This window comes from Mycteria americana, chromosome 6 (assembly GCF_035582795.1).
Source record: "Mycteria americana isolate JAX WOST 10 ecotype Jacksonville Zoo and Gardens chromosome 6, USCA_MyAme_1.0, whole genome shotgun sequence".
Taxonomy (NCBI): Eukaryota; Metazoa; Chordata; class Aves; order Ciconiiformes; family Ciconiidae; genus Mycteria; species Mycteria americana.
This window is the reverse complement of record NC_134370.1, coordinates 14,710,493-14,730,465: the sequence shown is the minus strand read 5'-3', so window position 1 is coordinate 14,730,465 and position 19,973 is coordinate 14,710,493. Positions and strand designations below refer to the sequence as shown.

At 48.9% G+C, this 19,973-nt stretch overlaps 1 protein-coding gene across 2 annotated transcripts in view; it reads right to left on the bottom strand.

The window, feature by feature from the left end:
- The window catches only part of SH3PXD2A (SH3 and PX domains 2A), a 268,655-nt gene that overhangs the window by 182,865 nt on the left and 65,817 nt on the right, over positions 1 to 19,973 (bottom strand). For both annotated transcript variants that reach the window (XM_075504614.1, XM_075504613.1), the window contains exon 3: positions 6,756 to 6,831. In XM_075504614.1, coding sequence (XP_075360729.1) covers positions 6,756 to 6,831 — 76 coding nt within the window. The remainder of the gene's footprint in view (positions 1 to 6,755; positions 6,832 to 19,973) is intronic.

The following is a 19,973-nucleotide window of genomic DNA, read 5'->3' as shown; positions in this document are numbered from 1 at the left end:
CCCCTGGCAGCTCCTCTGCGGCGGGGACAGGGGACCGCAACGCTGATTTACTGCAGGTGGGTGGAAGCGGATGGGGAGCAGAGCCCCTCTTTCTCAATCTGAGAACGTTTGCTGCCTTGTGTTCAGGACAGCAGGGCAGAATATCTCGGTTATTTGTGTTACGCAGGTAAGGCTCAGCAAACCAGACATCTGAGACTCTTCTCTGTGTGTGTGCCTATCACGTCTGCAGAGACTACCCCTGCATATTAAAGGAACGCCACTTAAGATGACTTAATTCATATTTTAATCTAAAAAGTAAGATATGACTGGCTCTAAGATAAAGAGAATTTTATCTGATCTCTCCTTTTTTTTTTTACCCTTTAAGCTACTTTTTGACTGGCTCTGAACTGTTGCAACACTGTTCATTTCCATCTAAGTAAGGAATTCAAAATGACTCCAAAGAAAAGTTAAAATCACTTACTAACACCTTGTTACCCTGGCTCAGAGCGCTGCAGGAGAGGATAATAAAAAATGGAAAACAAGTCTGAAATTAAATATATTTTTGCACATAAAATCCAGCTAAGAATTAGGACAGGGAATGCATTTCCTTTTAAATGCCCAGCTAGCAACCACCTCTCCAAAGAGGAAAATAGCCTACAATAAGAATATCTCTGAGATTTCTAAGGGTCCTCCTCGGCCAGCGTGCTCCTCACAGTCACCGTGCCCCTTGCCTCCCGAGGTGGGCAGAATAAACATTGAAAACGCCTCGCATGCACTGACCACCGCTGAAACGCAGCACCTTTGACAAAATTACACACGGCCACATCCTAATTTTGCTGATCCTGGTCTCGATTTACACAGGTGGAACATGAACCACTGGATCCGAAGGTCACCACGGTGCTGGTTGTTAGGATGAGCCTGTCATCTCTGCTTCAGCGCAAGAATAACCACCCAAGATCTCTGAACAAAGCGCTGTTTCTCCTCCAGCTCGGAGCAAAACAAAAGGAACAAAGCTGGAATATACACAAGCGAGAGGAAAAAAAGCTGCTCTCATCACCATGGATGAAATCCTCCTGTTGCAAACCTGTTCGAGCCTTTCTCCTCAGCTTCCTCTTCCCCAAAGACAGCATTTGGAAAAGGGAGTGAAAAAAAAAAACCAACACACCAAACCAAAACTGAAAAGCAGACATATCCACCTGGGATGCAGTTCATCGGCAGGAGATCTCCTTCCCCACTGCAGCCCGTGAGCGGCAGAAACGGAGGCGAGGAAGGTCCCAGCCGGCGTCGGTGAGAGGTTATTCCTTGTCCTCCTGCATTGTGCAAAATGGGGAGGCTCCCGCCCGCTGCCAGCGCTCCCCGCCTGCCGGCACCCCTCGCCAGCCCCAGGCATCTGGGTGGTGCTGGGATGGCCTCCCGCACCCTCTGCGACTGCACCTCTCCCTTCCCACAGCCCTCCTGACTCACGAGCGGGGCCGGGCTCCTGCCCCCGGCTCCCGCTTTGCTCAGGGAACGGCCCCCAGCAAACCTCGAGGAGGAGAGGCTGGGGCTCCTCTGGGGAACGGGGAGCCTCGCCCAGAGATTAAGCAGTTGGGCAAAGCCCTCCCGCGGCGGAGCAGCTCACCCCGCTCCCCGCCCGCCGTCGCTGGCACGAGCCACGCACCACAGCTCGGGAGCAATAAACGGGGCCGAACCTGCACTACCTGCAGGGATCTCCCTGCTGCCCCGTATTTGCTGCCTGTCCTTAAAAAGCCTCAGCAGGCACGCTGTGTGCTCCTGCTGCCTCGGGGCCGAGGAAGCAGAAAGCCCTAGAGACCCCTTTGAGATGGTGCCGGGATGTTTCTCTTCTCGGGGGGGAAAGCAGGTCATCAGGGCATGGCAGGGCCAGACAACGGCTGGTGACATCTCATCCACCATGCCAGCATCCCTCCCGGTGCCCCAGGACGCAGCCACCAAGCTCCACTGGCAGCACATGTCCTGAAAAGGATGGTTTCCTCTTTCCTTGCCCTAATCATGGGAAGAGAAAAATCCGAGTGGGAAAGAAAGGAAGAGAGAAGGTGCCTCTGGCAGAAGCTCCCAAGCGCTGGAGGCAGGGACTGGAGCCAGGCTGGGGTGTTGCTTCTGCAGCCGCCTGACCGAGCTCATAGGGCAGCCTGCACCAACCCCCCTGGTCCCCTGGGATAGGACTCAGCTTCCCAAGGGTAAGGAAAATCAGGCAAACAAAGCAGTCTCCTGGAGCTGGATGTCTCCCTCTCCAGGCAGCAGGGAAGCTGCAGAGCAGGCACTCCATGAGGATCTTCTCCTTTCAGCACAGCTTATGCAAAAATCTCCAATTTTTTCAGCGGGGCTCAGAATTGGTTTGCAGTCCAGGCAGGGAACAAGCTGGAATCTGGGGAGAAAGTGCAAGGGGCTGCCATCATCAATGCCCAGACCTCCGTCCCATGGAAGGTCCAAGCTTCTCTCCACGGCAGGGATCTGCAGCCCAGTACCAGCACAACGGGATGATTTTGTGCCATGCAGTGCGTTTTCCCTAAAGCCATGCCTTGGAAGACACAGTGGAGCAAGGGGAGCTGACAACCCTCCAACTTCAGCTTTGTCTCCAGATGGCTCTTCCACTTAGGGCCAAGAGAAACGAAAAACAATGCAAGCCCTGGAGTCTTGGGTGAACCACTGCAAAACTGTTAATCCCAAGGTTGCATCGCCCCATCTCTGTCATTTGTACTTGCCACTGTGTTCTCTAGAAGCACAACAGACCAGCCTTCTCCCTCCAGCTGAAGTTCCTTCATCAATTACCTCAAGATCCCTGAAATAAGGGAGCCCAAATCCATAACCTCTTCTCTCTGCTGCTGCAGATATAAAAGTAGCAAAGCTTTGAGTCCACAATCCAAAGATCACTCTTCAGATACAGAGTGAGAGAGGTCATGGAGAAATCAGTGCACTGCAAATGGGCTCAGCCAACAGTCCCACCAGTACAGCGCTTTTCATCTCTGTATTCTTACAGTATCAAATAGCCTTTGGTCTAGAAAGGGTTTTTGCAGCAAATTTTATTCTAACTCTTCCACAATCCCCCTCCATCCTCCCGAACAAAAATTTCATACCATCAACTAAAAAAATGCTCTCTGGCCACCCCACAAACAGGTTTTCTTATGTGTTTTTCTTCTGCCTCACGTCCCCCAGTGCAGACTTTTCCAACAGTAACAAGGGAAATCAGAGAGAAGAAAGGAAAAACTCATGGGAAAAAAGATAAAATGGGGAAAGGGAAGGAAAAATATAAGTTTTGCCCTCTTGGTATGGTAAAAAAAAAAGCTCACAGAAAAATTGAACGCAGGGGAGTGACTCTTAAAAAGTAAAACAAAACTACAAAATAATCCACAGGACATCTTTTACAGGACTACCTGACACTGCTTATTATTTCCTTGCACCTCTTCATGGCACTGAAAGCTGCAGAGTCCTTACTTGTGTAAGAGGGATGAGTGGGGAAAAATATTTGAAGAAATAAATTGATAAAAATTAGATAAAGGTGTCTAGAGGAAAGAAAAACTGCACTTTCCTGCTGCTGAACCCAATATGGTCTCTCCTTGGTGGGCAAGGCTCTGAACTCTGTTACACTTTCCTGGTTTTTAGGGTAAAAGGCTTCCAGCACAGTCAAAATACTAAAGCTTGATTGCCCCAACGGGGAGGCACCTTGCCCAGTAATTTGCAACCATATAACCACCCCAAACCAGCAGCAGTGAGTGCAAAGGGGGCTATCATCTGGGCGGAAAGCAAGAATCACAGCCAACACATAAGACATCAGCAAAGCAGTAGCCACCTGCACCCAGGTGGGGATGAAACCTGCAGCAAAACACTTTTGCAACCTCTGCAGACAGCAGGAGGGAGAGAGATGTACAGCTGGGAGCTGAACAGGGCAATGGGACACCTTTTGCTTTCCACGTAAGTAAGGATCATGCACCACCATCCCGGCTTTGTGCAGGGTAAGCTGAGACATAGCATGACTGTGCCCAAGCTACAGGACCCGGGGGACAGTCCAGCCTCTTGTTCCAGTCGCATAGCCAAGCAGCGCTCCTCACCGTACCAGGGTGACAGCTGAGCACACCCTAGCCCTTTCCCTGTGGGAAGGAGCCGTGGGAGCTTGCTTTCATCCAAAGAGACCGTCTGCATGCCCTGTCTCCCATCCAGATGATCATGGATAGACCAGGAGGGTGTCCCAAAGGCCATTCATCTGTCAGTGTAGACATATTCCCTTCTCCATCTCTATGCCAGCAACAGACCCAGCGTCCTGTATCCCCCAACCCCTGCTGCGACTGCTAAACAGTCAGAGTGTGGGAAGGGAGAGACTGGACTCCTCCTTCAGGACTCACAACAGGCTACCACCAGGGCTGGGTGGCCCTGTGGCCCAACCTGCTGCGGCCATCCCTCAGTTCTCGCTTTCCAGCCACTCGCTGCAGCAGGAGATTCAGGTACCAGCACCACCCACTTCTGCCTACGCAGCAGTGGCTGCACAGGCTGCTGCTGCGACCACCACGCTATGGGTGACCTGTCACTAGTCCTGTACGCACCCTTTGCCATGGCAAAGTGACCTGCAATTTGGCTGCAATTGAGGAGCCTGGGCTCCTCAATTCCCAGGCTCGGATCATGCCTTTATTTCCAGAGAGCACCATGGCATCACTGACAAACGGGAGTCACGGGCTGGCATGCGTTGACTTTCTAAATGAGATCGGATGGGGGGACGTCGCCCAAGCCTGCAAATGGCACGGGCAAACCCTGGGCACTCAGAACCCAGCACGCAGAGTCACTCCAGCTTGGCTGAATCAGGCCCATAATAAGCAAGCAAGATCACAAAGTAGGATTTAAGTACAAACATCTGCCCTGCTGTTTTTTAATTAAGACAGGTATTTGTTTCAGTAATCCACAGCTCTGGCTGCAGAAATGCCATGCGTATTCTAATTATGGCAGCTAGTTTATTTAACAGAGTTTGACATTGTTTGACATTTAGTTGAGTCACCTTGTTCCCGGGTAAAGCAACAAGGGCATTGCAGCAGTTCAACAAGAAAGAGGCAGAGATTCAGTATCAAAAGTAGAACATATATCACAGAAATTTTAAATTAAATACAGCTGAGGTCTACTCTATTCTGGCAGCTTCTCTCTTTGGGACACTAAGTCAACCCAAATGTTTTCCAGATATAACTCTTCCCCTCAAGGACACGTAGCAGTACCATCTCCCTCATGTTCTTGGATGGTGGGAAAAGTAGGAAGTGTCGTAATGGACATATGGGATGCATCTCATCCTCTGCAAATATCACCCACCCATACATCAAGACATCCATCACTAAGAACTGCGCACAGGCTGAGCATCAGTCACCTGCATTCAGCCAACATTGTTCTAGAACAAAGTAAAAGAAATGGGGCAGTGATGGTCAATACAGGAGGAACAACTGTTACCTGCAGACAGAGATTATCCTACAGCACCTCACCTAAAGCCATTTGCACTCCTGTACAGTGCTTTTCAAGGATCTCAAAATGCTTTCCAGAAAGAAAGGCAGGCCAGCAGTATCCATCCTCATCGTACAGAGGTTTCACAGAGTGACTTGTCTATGAGTTTGTTGGTGCCACAGCTGGAAACAGAGCCCACGCTTAGACTCCTCTCCTCATTCCAGGTTGGAAACGGAAGGCAACACCACCTCCCCCTGGCTCCAGAGGAGCTGGATGCAGCACAGAGCACTGCAGAGAGCAAACCCTGATCCTGGGGCTGCCTTCCAGAAGGCCCATGGAGGCTGCCAGGCTGCCGTGCCTCCCTACTGTGGCTCCAATCCTTGCATCACGTATTTGCGCTGCTGGTTTCCAAGTCCCTGCTTCCCTGCTTGCCCTGGAGCTGTGCTCACCATACATCTGGAGCAGCTGCTCTGCCTGCAAACAGCATTGGGGACCACAGCACACTCCTGGAAAGGACTAAGCCCTCCCATCCCAGCTTCTCTTTACAGACCTTTAGGGAAGACTTGGGATCTCCTTTTTATAGTTAAAGACAGAACGGACCTTTTTTAACGGGCTGAAAATACTCCATTTATCCTGACAGGCAGTGCAGCGAGCCAAACTTTAAACCAACGGCCAGAATCGTGCAGTCAGACAATAGAGAGCTGGCTCGAGCATGCATTTCCAAGAGCATGCTGTGGTCTGGCTCATCTCCCCCATGCCATCCCTGCAGTCGCTGCTGGAAGAAGCTGTGTGGAAGTGTGTGCTGTTACCCTGAGGAGAGGATATCCATCACATCCAGCCCCTCTCTGAAAGCTGTCAGAGGGACAATGGCTCAGGCCAAAGAGATATTTACTTATCTTTTTGGCCAGCGTTGCAGAAATCCCTGTTTGCATTTAACCTTCTTTCAGTTTCCTTTATATCCCAGTGGCAACTCTAATTATTCATTCCCTATTGTACAGTAACAGCGTCTGCAGAGCCACGGCATCCAGAATGAAGAAGGCAGTGTCTCTGGTCTCCAGTGGCCTCCCAACTGGTGGCCCAAGCTCAGGCTGTCTGGTTGCACCCCACACGCACAGCCCCCAGAAGCAATCGAATCCCTTTGTGCAGCAGGGCACGAGCCAACCTGAACCTGAACAGCTGATGCAAGATCTCCTGGGAGCCCTAAACACCATGCCAGTTATTTTAGGAGGAGGTGGAGTTCTGGTATCACAGGGCAGCATGTACGAGCTCCCAGGGAAAAGGCATTTGTAAAGCCAATCCCCATCTGCTCTCATTCATCTTATTAAGGGCTTTTCCCACAGCATTACCTGGTAGAAAAGGGATGATTCTTTGCTTGGGGTCTTTCTGGCCTCCTTCAATAGGGAACTTGTCCAGAAGCTGCATCTGCAAAGGAAACAGAACAAACATCTTAGGGGGAAAATATGGACTGGCTGCATAGGGACCAGGGGATCTCTTGGTCTGTGTGTGGTTTAAAAGAGGATTAGCAAAGCAAAGCAACAGCAGAAATCCCTCTGCCTCATTGCAGGGGAGCCTGTACATAAAAAGGTACGATACAGTTCACTCCAAGAAAGGGAGGGCAAGTTTGTGGAATGCAGAGAAGCTGGGACGGGGCCCAGGCAGACATCTGAGCCCAGCCTTGCCGCCGTTCTAAAATTAGGGTCTCATCCTTCATTACAAAACACACGCCTCGTCTCTAATCCGCAGCCTGCCCACGTTGGTGGAGACACAGTTTTTACCTGTCCCTGTAACAGACCACCCACCTGGCTAAAAATGCTGTTCAAGCAACCAAATTAAAGGTTATTTAATAAAACACCCACTTTGCCTTCTTGCTGGCACGGCATTGCCCACTGCCCTGGTCCAGTAAGAGGACTCCTGCTTTCCCAGGGAGAGATGGATTTGGGGGAATATCTTCCACTGCAGTCCCTACATGGAGGACAGCACCAAAGAAAGGGGAGCAGGGAGGGAGCCCCGGGAGAGCAGAGCATCCTGGAGGACACCACCACGAATGGCCAGAAGGCACAGCTCATGGTGGATGTGCCCTCAGCCTGTGACAAGCACCCTTGAGCACGTGGTTACGGACCACCCGAGACAGAGTTTCACTCACATCAGCTAAGACCTTGCCCCATCAGCTCCTAAACCCTGCCCACCACAACCACCTGTTTCTAACACACCCCTAAGGGCTGACCAGGTTCAGGATCCTGTTGTACCGCAGAGCTGCAACCAGCCTTCAACCTGAGGAGCTCAAAAGGGTATTGATGGCTATGGCCAGCTTGCACGGTGGAGCAGACTGCTGATCACCAGTGACTTTCTATGGAAGCAAGCCTAGGAAAGCACTGTGCTGACCTGATGTTCCTAAATGAGCCCTACAATTTCTCTTTGGGTGATGAGCCTGGATGGACTGGTGCCACTGAGGCTGAACACCAGCTGAAAGGCCACACACAACCTCAGCCAGAAAGGAAAGAAGCACCTGCTCCAGTGGCACCTTCATGGACCTGCCCAAGAGAGACCATCCCCAGCCCTGAAAACTACCAGAGCCTCTCACCCCTCCCATTCACCCTCTGCACCCTCTCTCACCCTCTGCGCTGTCATTCAGCCTGTGGTGCTACCGAGATAAATACCCAAATCTTCATATTCCATTTCATTTTCTCCCACATTTTAGATGTACAATGCAATGCTCTACCTATGTCCCTGTTCATCCTACACAGGAGCTCCGGCTGCCTTGGGCTGGGGGAACACCAAAGCTCCTGCTAGCCCAATGACTCGTTTCCAACAGACCAGGAGAGATGTCTTTCAGCCCACAGTCGACAGGCCCTGTGGCCTCCGAGGAATGTAAGGAAGGAAAGTAAGCAGTCCTGTTACTTCACCTTGCAGGACCCCTATCTCCTCACCTGAACTGGATCTACAGCTCAATACAAATACCTAAAGTGGCAGCAAAAGCTGCATGGGGGGGGCTCATCAATCAGCATTTAATCTCATCAATGCTACCTGTCCAACAGTGAGAGTGTGTGAGTTAACAGTGGTTTTGCTACCTCAACAGATTTCCTTTAAAAATATTTTTTTGCTAACATGGGGAAAAAAACAGTCAGATTTTTTTTTTTTTTACTGTTTTTGTTTTAAGCACATAGAATCCTTCTCCTCTTCCACTACACACAACATCTCCAGCATTTTCACCATATGGTACAACAAACCAAAGATCAAGAGGAAACTCGGGAGTAGAAGGAACATCTGTGCAGGAGGAAAAGTTAAAAGATCCCACATGTTTCCCCATCAGGGAGTCAGCCTGGTAAATAAATAGACCATAGCTTTGCAGATTGTTAGCTAACTCACTTTTCTACCTACAGAGACACGTTTTTTATTGAAAATGGGAAATTTTGTTTTCTTGTAGGTAGAGCTCCGGGTGTCTGAGGTCAGGCACGGGCAGAAGTTTTGTTCAAAGAAAAAAAAAAAAGAGGGGGAGGGAATCCCCACCGATTGACTTGAAGTTTCACTGTTGCTACACTTTTAGCCAGGAAAGCAATTCTCACTTTACTACACGGTGACTGATTCAAGCTGGAACCGATACAGTCAAATTCCCATGGTTATTCTTGGAGTTAGATTAGCTTGGTTAATACAAGCCTTTTTAACCACATCAAGAGAGTCACAACGTGTATAACTTAGCACTATTTATCTAAAGGGTGGATATCAGCAAAATAGATACAATAAACTGCAGCTGGAAGAGTTTGGCTAAACTTTCCTAGACTATACTTTCCGCCCCGGCTCTTGCCTCCGCTGGGAAGGTCTGGATGGCGGGGAGCTGGGGGAGGCAGAGGCTGCAGGGGAGGCCACCGATGCAATTCATGGGGACACAGCCCGTCCCAGTGCAAAGTCCCTGGGAAGCATGGAAGATTTCTCATCTTCTTCGATACATGAGACAATATCCCAATGGGCAACGTGCACACGTTTGTGCGAAACTGAAGACAAGGAGTGAAGTTGCTGCTCCTCTAAAAGGCCACACGAGGTTGGGCACCTGTGGAGGAGTGTGACAGTCCCTCTCCAAGCCCTTGACCCCAGATGACACTTGCTGCTGGCTTGTGGATCAGCCCCTGGACCAACAAGCTGGGTCTGGTATTTGTGCTGCCCCAGCAAGAGAGACAGGCTGGTGTTGGGCAGCTGTGCAGGAGGCTCAGGAGGAAACTACTGGCTGAATCTCAGGCATGATATGGGAAACCCAACAGACCTAAAAAGGATCTGAGCAAGGACATAACTGCAGCCCAGCAACTATGCCCCTGCCTCTATGCCCAGCTGTTCTCATTAACACCTAAAAAAGCACTCCCAGCATGACAGTGTCTGTACGGATGAGAACTAATGGCATGGAGAACCTGCAACACAGACTGGAAGGTAATGACTGCCCTTCAGCTCCGCAGCACGGGAAACCCTTGAGGATGTTAAAGCCAAAAAAAGAGCAGCAGAAGCACAGAGCCTTCCTCAGCACTTCCCTGCACCCCAAAACCAGTGCAAGTGAGAAAAGCAGAAAAGCAAAGCAGAAAAGGCAAGAAGAGCAGGATTCTGTATCCTCCCACCCATGGAGAAGGATGCAGAGCAGAAGACAAGGAAGAGATGGATGTAGGGACAAAAAAACAGCAATGGGCCTGAATGAAACATCCCAAATCTCCCAGAGGTGATGTGGTATCCTGAGCCAATGCCTAACAGCCCCACTCAGCCCAGCTAAGAGGAGACACTAACCGTGGAGATAAATGGAGCAGCCAGGAATGGGGGGAGCTAAGGGCTGAACCACAGAAACTCCTCCTGGTAGTCATAGCACTTTCCCCACATGGATGATTAACAGCCAAAGACCAATGAAGAGATTTTCAGTTCACTTAATTAGATATCTGCAGAGCATCTGAAAGTCGAAAACTCTTTTGTCTGTGACAAATGTTTTTCCATTAAAGGAAGTTGTTATTGTTATTATTGCAAATATACATATGATTGATGAAAAAAATCCTTCAATTAAAGCCCCAGGTTATTCTGCTCAGACATGGGCAGTCTCCACAAGTTGTTGCTCGCATCTTGGATATATGACATTTAACTTAGGAACAAGATTTACTGAATGAGAAAGTCATCGCGTTGCCTAGAGTAAAACCATCCCAGCATGAAGGGAAAGAAGGGAAGTCTGGATGCAGAGTCCTGAAGGATGGAGTTAGGGCTGTAGCTGGCTTTGGGCAGGCAAGAAAACACAAGTGGGCAATGCATTTTGGCAAACCTGGGGGAGCTCATACTCAGTTCAACTGCTTATAAGCATGACTATGTGAATCCCACCATGGGGGAGCCTCCATTTGTTTGACCGGTGTGATGAGCAGAAAAAAATATGTTACCATGTCACTGTGTCACAGGGTGGGGATCCGTTTGGAAACAGGGAGGGTATATGGAAACTGGGAAATGAGCTTCCCACCCATTCGGGCAGCTTGTCTGGAGTCAGGCTGAACAAACACATCCCACTCCTGCTTCTGGCACAACAGATGCATGTCCACAAATAACTCACCACCAAAACCATCTCCTCAGGCTTTGTCTCTCCAAACTGCTCTGGGTTTGCCAACAGCTTTCCTACATAAGTCCTGCATGGAGTCCTGCCTTCTGCTCCAAGAAGCTTCCTTCTTGCTTCTGCGCTAAACTCATTTAGAAGATCCGCTATAAACCTTGTAGTCCAGATTATGACTTTCTTACAGTGGTCAGCAAATGATCATGCAATTAATCCCATTAAAAATCAAGGGAATTACTCGTGTGAGTTGCTGCTCATTAAAATGAGAGCAAGCTCAGAGCACTGGCCCACTACACTCCTTACTACTTGCACATAACCATGAAATCACTTGACTTGCAAGAACGGAATAGGAAGATTTCAGTGGTATCAACTCTCATAATAACTGACCTTTTTGTTGAAGTCCCAGCTCCTGGAGGTGAGCAGCTGTTTAAGAATTAGCGTTCACTGTAAAAACCAACCAAACAAAAACTACTCTAGCTTTTATGGTGCAAAGCACACATTTGCAAACATGACCCAAATTCATCCTTCAAGGTCCAGAAACTGAAAGGCAAATAACATAGAGTCTCCATGCTTTTGATGTAAATGTAGGGAGCTCTGGAGGCTGCCTCACGCATGTAAATGGGAAATAAGAGGTGTTGCCAGTGTCCTCACTTACAGCTAAGCTGTTACTTCCTTCTCATCTCTTCTGCTGCAGGCCACCTTTACCTAAGAATGTGAATATGCCATGAAGAAAGATATGCTCCTGCACACAAGGACTGTTTGGGCTCAGCAATCGCCTGCTGATGGCATCTATGGTCACTATCATGCCAGTTCTGCTGTGAAAATAAGATTCAGCCCCTGTCTGCCTTGTGATAGTACCACCTGATTAAAAACCTAACAAAGAAAAACAAGCACCCCTTGAGATGCTACAAATAGCATCTCTGAGGACAAGAAGCCAAGGATCTTCCTGAGAATTACTTACTTACTACATTTTATTTATCTTGGTTAGATTTTCATAAAACAACATTTCTTTCTGTTTTAGATATAAGGACTTAACAGCACCTGAGACTAAAGGGTGACTTCTCTTTCGTAAGAGAGGCTTTTACTCTGCTATAAGTCAACCAATGCAGGGGACATGAACATATAGACTGTTTAATGGCCTGATTCTGTGGCATTTGCCAGTGGGAACTTTGTTCCTGATTTGGTCTCGAGGTTTTGGAAGTTTGTGACCAAATCTCACTCCCTGAAATTAATCCACTGAGACAGTTACCTGACCTGCACCTATGCCTTACACTACAGACTCTAGCTGGAGTTTCCTGCTGGGCTGTTAATTCCTCCCCTTCCTTCCCTGCAGCAGTTTTAACTCTTCCCCAGTCAGAAGAGTGAAGTTCTCCACACCTCTTAAAATGAGCAAATTAGGACACCACATAATCTCTTTTATCAGTGTACATATCTTGCTGGTTCCTTTTCAAGTGGATGTAGGTTTGCCATGTGCACAGATAAAATCAAAGCCCCGCGGGAGGTCAGCACTGCAATCACAGGAGATTTATTTTAACATACAAAGACCCCGAGGATGACTTTCATCCAAACCCCTTACTTTCGCAAGCAAAACAACATCCACGGCTGCAAAGGGATGAAGGACTCTGACCTTTTGCAGAGAGAGATGAGGCCTTGCTCCGCCTCCACAGTGTCTAATTCACTTTTGTCCTAGAGAAATGGCGGACAAAAATCAAACCATGACCAAGAGACTGAGAGCAGCAGATTTTTGGCAAGGCGCCCCCAGAAACCCCAGTGAGTTTGCCACCTTACTCTCAGTCACTCAAGTGGTCCCAAGGCTACAACTCTTCCTACACTGAATGCCAAGAGACATATTAGCTTCCCATTTTCCAAGTGCTCATTAGGAAACGCATTTCTCACTAAAAATGAGGCAAGCTGACAATAACTTTAATTTAACCACTGCTGGACTTAAAAGGTGAAGTACATGAGGGCAGTTAGGCACAAGGCACATGCTGATCCCAGCTCTCGCTGATCCCTTCTCACCAGGCTGATCTGAGCTCAGAGTCCCAAGCAGGAAAGAGGGACTAGAGCCAACTGAGAGATGGGGCAGAGGAGAGGAGGCACCTGTACGCATACGGGGCTGTGTGCACAGTTTTAAGAGAGGGGTACCAAAGAAACTGGAAGAAAAGCAAAGGTGCTACCAGGGATCTGAAACTGGTCATGATAGAACTCACACCCTCAGCAGGAGGAGTTCAGGGCGTCTGCAAATCAGAAAAGGCTGAAAGTCCCTGATGTAGATAATGAAAGCTTAGATGAGAAAGGGAAGTAAGATATCAGAATAGAAAGGATTATTAATTAAAACCCTGAGGAGCAGCAGCAATTTCCTTTCATTTTGAAGTTGAAAACCAGCTGTGCTGCTCGTTGACATAACTGATGGTTACAGCATCATCAGCTATATTTTGAGTTATAAACAGTGTGATCTGCAAGAAAGGGAAAGGCCGGAATCAGATTGAATTCTGCCATCTGACAGAGTTTTCCCATGGATAAACCTCTCTGGCTCTGTCTCTGCTTTTGCATCTGCAAAATGCGAGACAGATCTCAGGAAGGTGGCATGAGATTTAATCAAGAGCCATCAAATGCTCTAAGCCTTGTGCTGCAGAGCAGGAGTCAAGAGACTGAATTCAGAGGAACTGTACTCTTCTAAAATCAGCAGGACAGAAGCAAATGGAAAAGTATTATCGGTGGTTTTCAGATATGCTTATCCTCCCATTTGTGGGCTTGTCCATCTGTAGCATATTCCAAATCCTGGTTAACCAGAGCATCCAAAGGGGTTTTTCACTTAAGGAAGATGATTAGTCACCATTTCCAGCAAACGGATCTCATGCTACTAGGTAACATATTGGCATTTAAATGCCAGCAGGTGAGAACAAGCAAGAGGGTAGAGAACATGAGAGCCTGTCTCTACAGATTCACCTTTTATATGCCTGTTCAGAGAAGATCACTTCCTCAGTGGTTCGATTTCAGGACAGATTTTCTGCTAAGGTTAACCAGCAGAGCACCCATGACATAAGTGGAAGGACCTGATTTACTCCAGCCCAGGATGGTACCTGCTGAGATCAATGACAGAAGCTAATGCATGATGAGGAACAAAACTGCTGCCCTTGGGGCAGATCCCTCTGCAGGATACAGCTGTTGGAGGATTTCCCCTGGATGTGGGTCACATTGAGCTTCTTTTTATTCCTCCTTTGCTTCACCCTCTCACAGGAACAACAAATCAGTTTGCTCTCACAGACACAAGACAGCAGGAGGTCTGCCTAACTCCCACCCCTTCAAAATTAGCCAAAACAGAGCTGTTCCTGAGCATAATATCAATTAGCAAAAGTTTGCAAAAGACTTGGACATCTTTGGGTGAGGGCATGAAACAGGCTGAGCACAGCACAGCCCATCTGTTAGCTGCTCACACATATAACTGACATCTTATGCAGCAGAAGGAGGTGAAACTCCATCTCTTCCTAAAGCAGTAACCAGTTCCACAGTGCAGCAGAAATAATTCTATCAGGCAGCCAGTGACACTGGCTCTCTCCTGGTGTTACATGATGCCACAGCATGCAAGAGAAGTGCATTAATTCAATCCCTGAGAAGCAGCAGCAACTGGCTTTCCTTTTATTCTGAAAGAAAAAAAAATTAAAGCAAAAACCATCCAGATAACAGGCTGACATGCCTGACAACTACAGCATTATAGGGTATGTTCTGAATTAAATATAGTGCAATCCATGAGAAACTCAAACAAAAGCAGGAAAATGCATATAACATAAAGAGAACAGACATTTAACAGCATGGTGTAATCCCCAAAGGGAAAATGCCTCTATCAGGTCTGAAAATTTCCACCAGAAATCTTGGAAATCTTACAAACCTCTAAGTATCCAACTAAAACAGCCGGGGAGGAGAAGAGGGGAGCAGAGACTGGGGGTCTTTCCCCAACACGATCCATCAAAAGAGGGAATGCTGTTTTCCCAGCGGAGATGTTTGCTATTTTTCATACAGAAATGCAGCTTTCTCTAAAGGCTCCTCAAAACGAGCCCAGGATTTGTGGCTAACACAGACTGGCAAAACATTCAGAGGTGCTGGTCTGGGATGACAGAGGCACTTGGTGCACCTCTGAAGAGCTTCTCAGAAAGCCCACAGTGTCTTTTCACAGAGCACCTATTGATGTCTCCTGCCAGAAGCATTTTCTTTCCCCAGTACTAAATTAGACTGACCTCATCTGACTTAACCACATTGGAAGATGCTTGGACAAAGGCTACTTCATACTTTTCCATCTCTCCATGGTGATTATACGTCCCTTGTTACTCCGGTATCTACAGCAGATTTGTAGATCAAATCTGCAGCATCCCTGGGAAGTAAGGCCATACCATAATGCCTGTTTCAGAGAGGCACAGAGGGATGAATGCTGCAGTTATGTGGCACAGCAGGGTCACGCAGAGATGTCAGAGCCATGCTGATGCCGTGCCCCATCAGGTCAATTAGCCAAGCTTCTGAGGAAAGCTCATAACGTTGGGAGGGGGTGCAAGCGTTTTGCCTTTTTTCTGGAGCTAGCACATCCAGAGCTAGCACATCCAGAGCCAGCCCAGGTGCTCAGGCTGTTCAGCCTGGGCATGTCCTAAAAGGCTCGCTGCAGGTCACAGCAAAAATCCTGGCTGGGGAGAAGAGCTGACCTCAACTGTAGAGCATCCTTCCTCACCTCCTGCAACTTTTTATCCTTACAAACGTCACAGGCCTTGAAGCATCCCTTCAGACTGCACATAAGCGGCAAGAGACCAGCGTGCTCCGGTGACAGACACTGCAGCAATGGTGACAATTGCCCTTGGACATTAAGGGGAGCAGGACCGAGCACTCCCGTAACACTGGCCTCCAGACAGCAGCAGAACTATGTCTGACAGCACTGTCAGAGCAAAGGTCCCATTTTTAAATACGATGGCAACTCGGAGAGCTTCACTGAAAGGGAGCAAAGCACCAAGGTCACTTCCATTAACCACTGCTTCCTACATCACCTGGAAATTTAAAAAAATATTTACCTTCCATCCTTCTTTAAATTTCAATCCTTTCAAGCCAACCATTGAAATACAGAGTAGCCCCTTTTTGGGTTTATTGGTGCATGAACCTTACTGAGCCACTCCGAAGGCCTCACAATGCAAAAACTGCAAGTGCCGAAATCCTGCCCAGGAGAGACTGGTTGTGCAGGCAGGAGCAGCTCTGCCCAGCGCAAAGGCTGGACGGGTCAGTGGGAGCTGCAGGGCTTCAAACCCTCCGGTCCTTGGGAAACCCCTGGCAGCGCTGGCCAACGCTGCATTGCAGCTGCAGGCAAGATGCTGGAGGATGCATCCTAAAAGCAGCACAGAGCCATTAGCAGAGTGCTGCTATTAATTACATATTCACTGTTAGCACAAATCACGCACCAAATATTAAGGTCAGCATGATTTGCAGGCTGGTTTGGTTTTGCTCCAGTCTGTTTTGTCCAGCGCTGTCAGATTATCCAGTGAACAAAACTCCTGGCCTGCTCTGCAACGTCACAGATTTAGGATGGCATCTTGGGGGGGGTGGGGGGAGGCTGGTTCTTCATTTAATGGCCCCCTCGTGTGCCAGCCTGACTCCTCCTGGGTCCAGCCGGTCGCCCAGAGCAATAGGGGTGTCGGGGCTGGAGAATCACATCTGTCATGCAATGCCCTCTTCTACCCTTCCTTACTTCTCTCTCATACAGATGTAACTGCTGATTTCATCAGTGTTTTAGGCAGGGGCTACCCAGCCTACCGACTTGTCCTGGTTTTGGCTGGGATAGAGTTAATTTTCTTCCTAGTAGCTGGTATAGTGCTGTGTTTGGATTTAGTATGAGAATAATGTTGATAACACACTGATGTTTTCGTTGTTGCTAAGTAGTGCTTATACTAGTCAAGGACTTTTCAGCTTCCCATGCTCTGCCAGGTGCAGAAGAAGCTGGGAGGGGGCACAGCCAGGACAGCTGACCCACACTGGCCAAAGGGCTATTCCATACCATATGATGTTATGCCCAGTATATAAACTGGGGGGAGTTGGCTGGGGGGCAGCAATCACTGCTCGGGGACGGGCTGGGCATCAGTCAGCGGGTGGTGAGCAATTGCATGGTGCATCACTTGTTTTGTACATTCTTTTATCATTATTATTATTATTTTCTCTTCCTCTGCTGTCCTAGTAAGCTGTCTTTATCTCAACCCATGGGTTTTATTTTTTTTTCCGATTCTCTCCCCCATCCCACCGGGGCAGGGGGGCAGTGAGCGAGTGGCTGTGTGGTACTTAGTTGCCAACTGGGGTTAAACCATGACACCACTCCATCTCTGCAAACTGATTTTGTTTGAACTGCTGCAAAGCCTGGCGCAGGAACGCTCTGAAACCTGATTTATACACTGGATGGTCATTGATCTTGCACCCATAGAATCCATCCTTAGGGAGAATTCTGCTGCTCACACAGTGGTGACCATGGTTTTAACTAAACCTGCTTAAAAACACACCCTTAGTTAAATTGGTAGAGTTTCATGAGCCTACAAGACTACTTCCCTGCTTACACTACTATGAGAGAGATGAGACTTCAGCTCCGAATATATGAAACTTAATCCCTCTGTTTTCATAATCTACATCTTCTCTACAGCCTGTTAGCTCTGCTTGATATATTGTTCCCTGGAAACCACAAGTAACTTCAATATTGAAAACAGAAACAATAGCTCCGAACACAATGGCACATTTTACTTCAGAAACTCCATCTGAAATGGTATCTGCTCATCTCCGTAGGACACTGCTTGTAGCTCTGGGGAGATGGGGGAGAGCAACCGCCCAGCTCAGTACAATGAAGAAATCGTGCCAAGCAAAACATAACCACAGGTTTTAACTCCATGCGGGGAGGAGACTCCTTTGTCTTCTTTTCTCCCTCTGTCCCTACCTCCAAACCCCAAGATGTTTTCCCTGCATATCTGGTTCCAAACACGTGTCTCCCATCTTTGCGGAGATTTAGAAAGGAGCACAGACAACAAATCCCACCGCCCGAGTGGGCAAACGGAGCTGCACGTGTAACAGATACCTTGCTCCGGGCCTCAAGGGAGGTAAGCAAGCATCCAGCAGGACAGGCGGTTTCCAAAAGTTCAGAGCCAGCTGCCAGCCTCTCTGCTCCCAGCCCCAGCGTGCGCCCGTCGGCTCGGGCACTGCCCAGCCCCAGGTGCCGGCATCTCCCCAGGATGCTCATCTGGCACGCAGGAACAGCGAAGGTGTCCAGCATGCAGGAAGGACAGACTCCAAGCCAGGGCTGCCCGCTTGGGCTTGCAATGGAGGGAGAGAAGGATTTAGGGGCTGGAATACAAGAACAAACGTAGGCTTCCAACAGTCTGTCCTTGCCAGCGCCTATTGCAATGGCATCTCATGGACAGGTTTCTCTCTGCAGATTTACTTCTGGACAGGGGAGACTAAGTCCACGGGTATGAGAAAAGCTGTTTCAAAGAGACCTCCCATTGCTAGCACAACCACACAACACAGGCACCTTAGCTGGACACTCAAACCCACGCCAGCTCCTTCCAGTCACTGCCCCGACGTGCAGCACGGACACTGTTCTCTCTTCGAAAAAAAATGGGTAACAACTGAGTCCTTAAAGCCCACGCCCAGAAGAAGAATCCCAGGGGACCTGCATAGCCGACCCAGAGGACCTTGCAGATAGACCAGACCACGACGCAAGACTGCAGAAGGAGGGACAACACATCCCGCAGGACAAATCTGACCCAGCCCCCTAAGAAGGGAGGGAGGGACTAAAACCTTATTTTTCTAAGTGCAAGTTGCCTGAGGAGCTTTGTTAATTTAATTAAGAATGAAAGCAAACCCTGGGAAAGTAGATGGGTTTGAATGCCGGCCCTGGTGGCTGCGTGTGTGTGGCTCAGGGCTGGGTGGGCACAGCGAGTGTTTACGGGGCCTCCGTGTTGTGCTCTGTGTGCTCGCCTGTTACTCCAGGATTTTCATTCAGATAATAATCACCCATCCCTGGACACACCGCTCACGGACCAGATGCTATTCTGTGTATTATACCAACTAATCACATGTAATATTTGGCAGGGTATTAAAAGCATCGATGGAGGTCTTTGACAACGGTGGGGGTTTTTTTTGGTCTTTTTAAATCTCAGTAGCTTGCACATTGTCAAGAAATACCATCAGGGCTGTGACTTTTCCAAACTTGCAGATGATGATAAAACTGCTACAAGTTGTGAGGGACAAACTGCATACAGAGGCTGACGTCTGCATCCAGGAGGAGAGGGACTCCTTCCAGCTCCATCCTCCCATCAGGAGGTTTCCAGCCTGTATCCCTGCCTGGTGGTGTTTGCGAGACCTGACGGCGGGACCGTGGCCAGCGGGATCAGGTGCAGGTGCAGGAGGTACTCAGTGCGCTGCTACCTGCCACAGGCAGCACGGCGCTGCCTTCAAAGCCAGAGCTGTTGTGCCCACGCAGGAGATGCCTCTCCCATCCCTGTCAGGGCAGCAGCTTCCTGAGCTTTAAGCCGAGGGTGGCCGCAGAGCCACGTGGGCTGCACCTCTTGCTTCGTAGGCAGCTGGCTACATGTCCACCTTGCCCGTGAGCATCCACGCCTGCTCTCCTCTGGCAGATGCTCTTCCAATGACGCGAGGAGAGGCGCATCACCAGGGACCGTTGGTACATAACTGGGCACGTATTCTGTCGTAAAATGAAAACACAAGTTTTCTCCAGCCTGTCTGGCCACACATGCAATCCACTGTGGCCAAGTGAAGGATACACACTGTTTATATGATGCAGGTGTGCTTGGGTGATGCAAGAAAAGTGTCCTGGGGAGAGCAAGCTGCAGGAAATAGGTAGCCACAACAATTCATCCCATCCAGCAGCTCCTTCCCAAACATTTCTGAGGGGCTTTCTGAGGGGAAGAAGGTGACCTACGAGCTGCTTTGGTGGCCAGACTGATGTCCACCCAGGACAAGACCAGTGAGGATGCAGATTTCT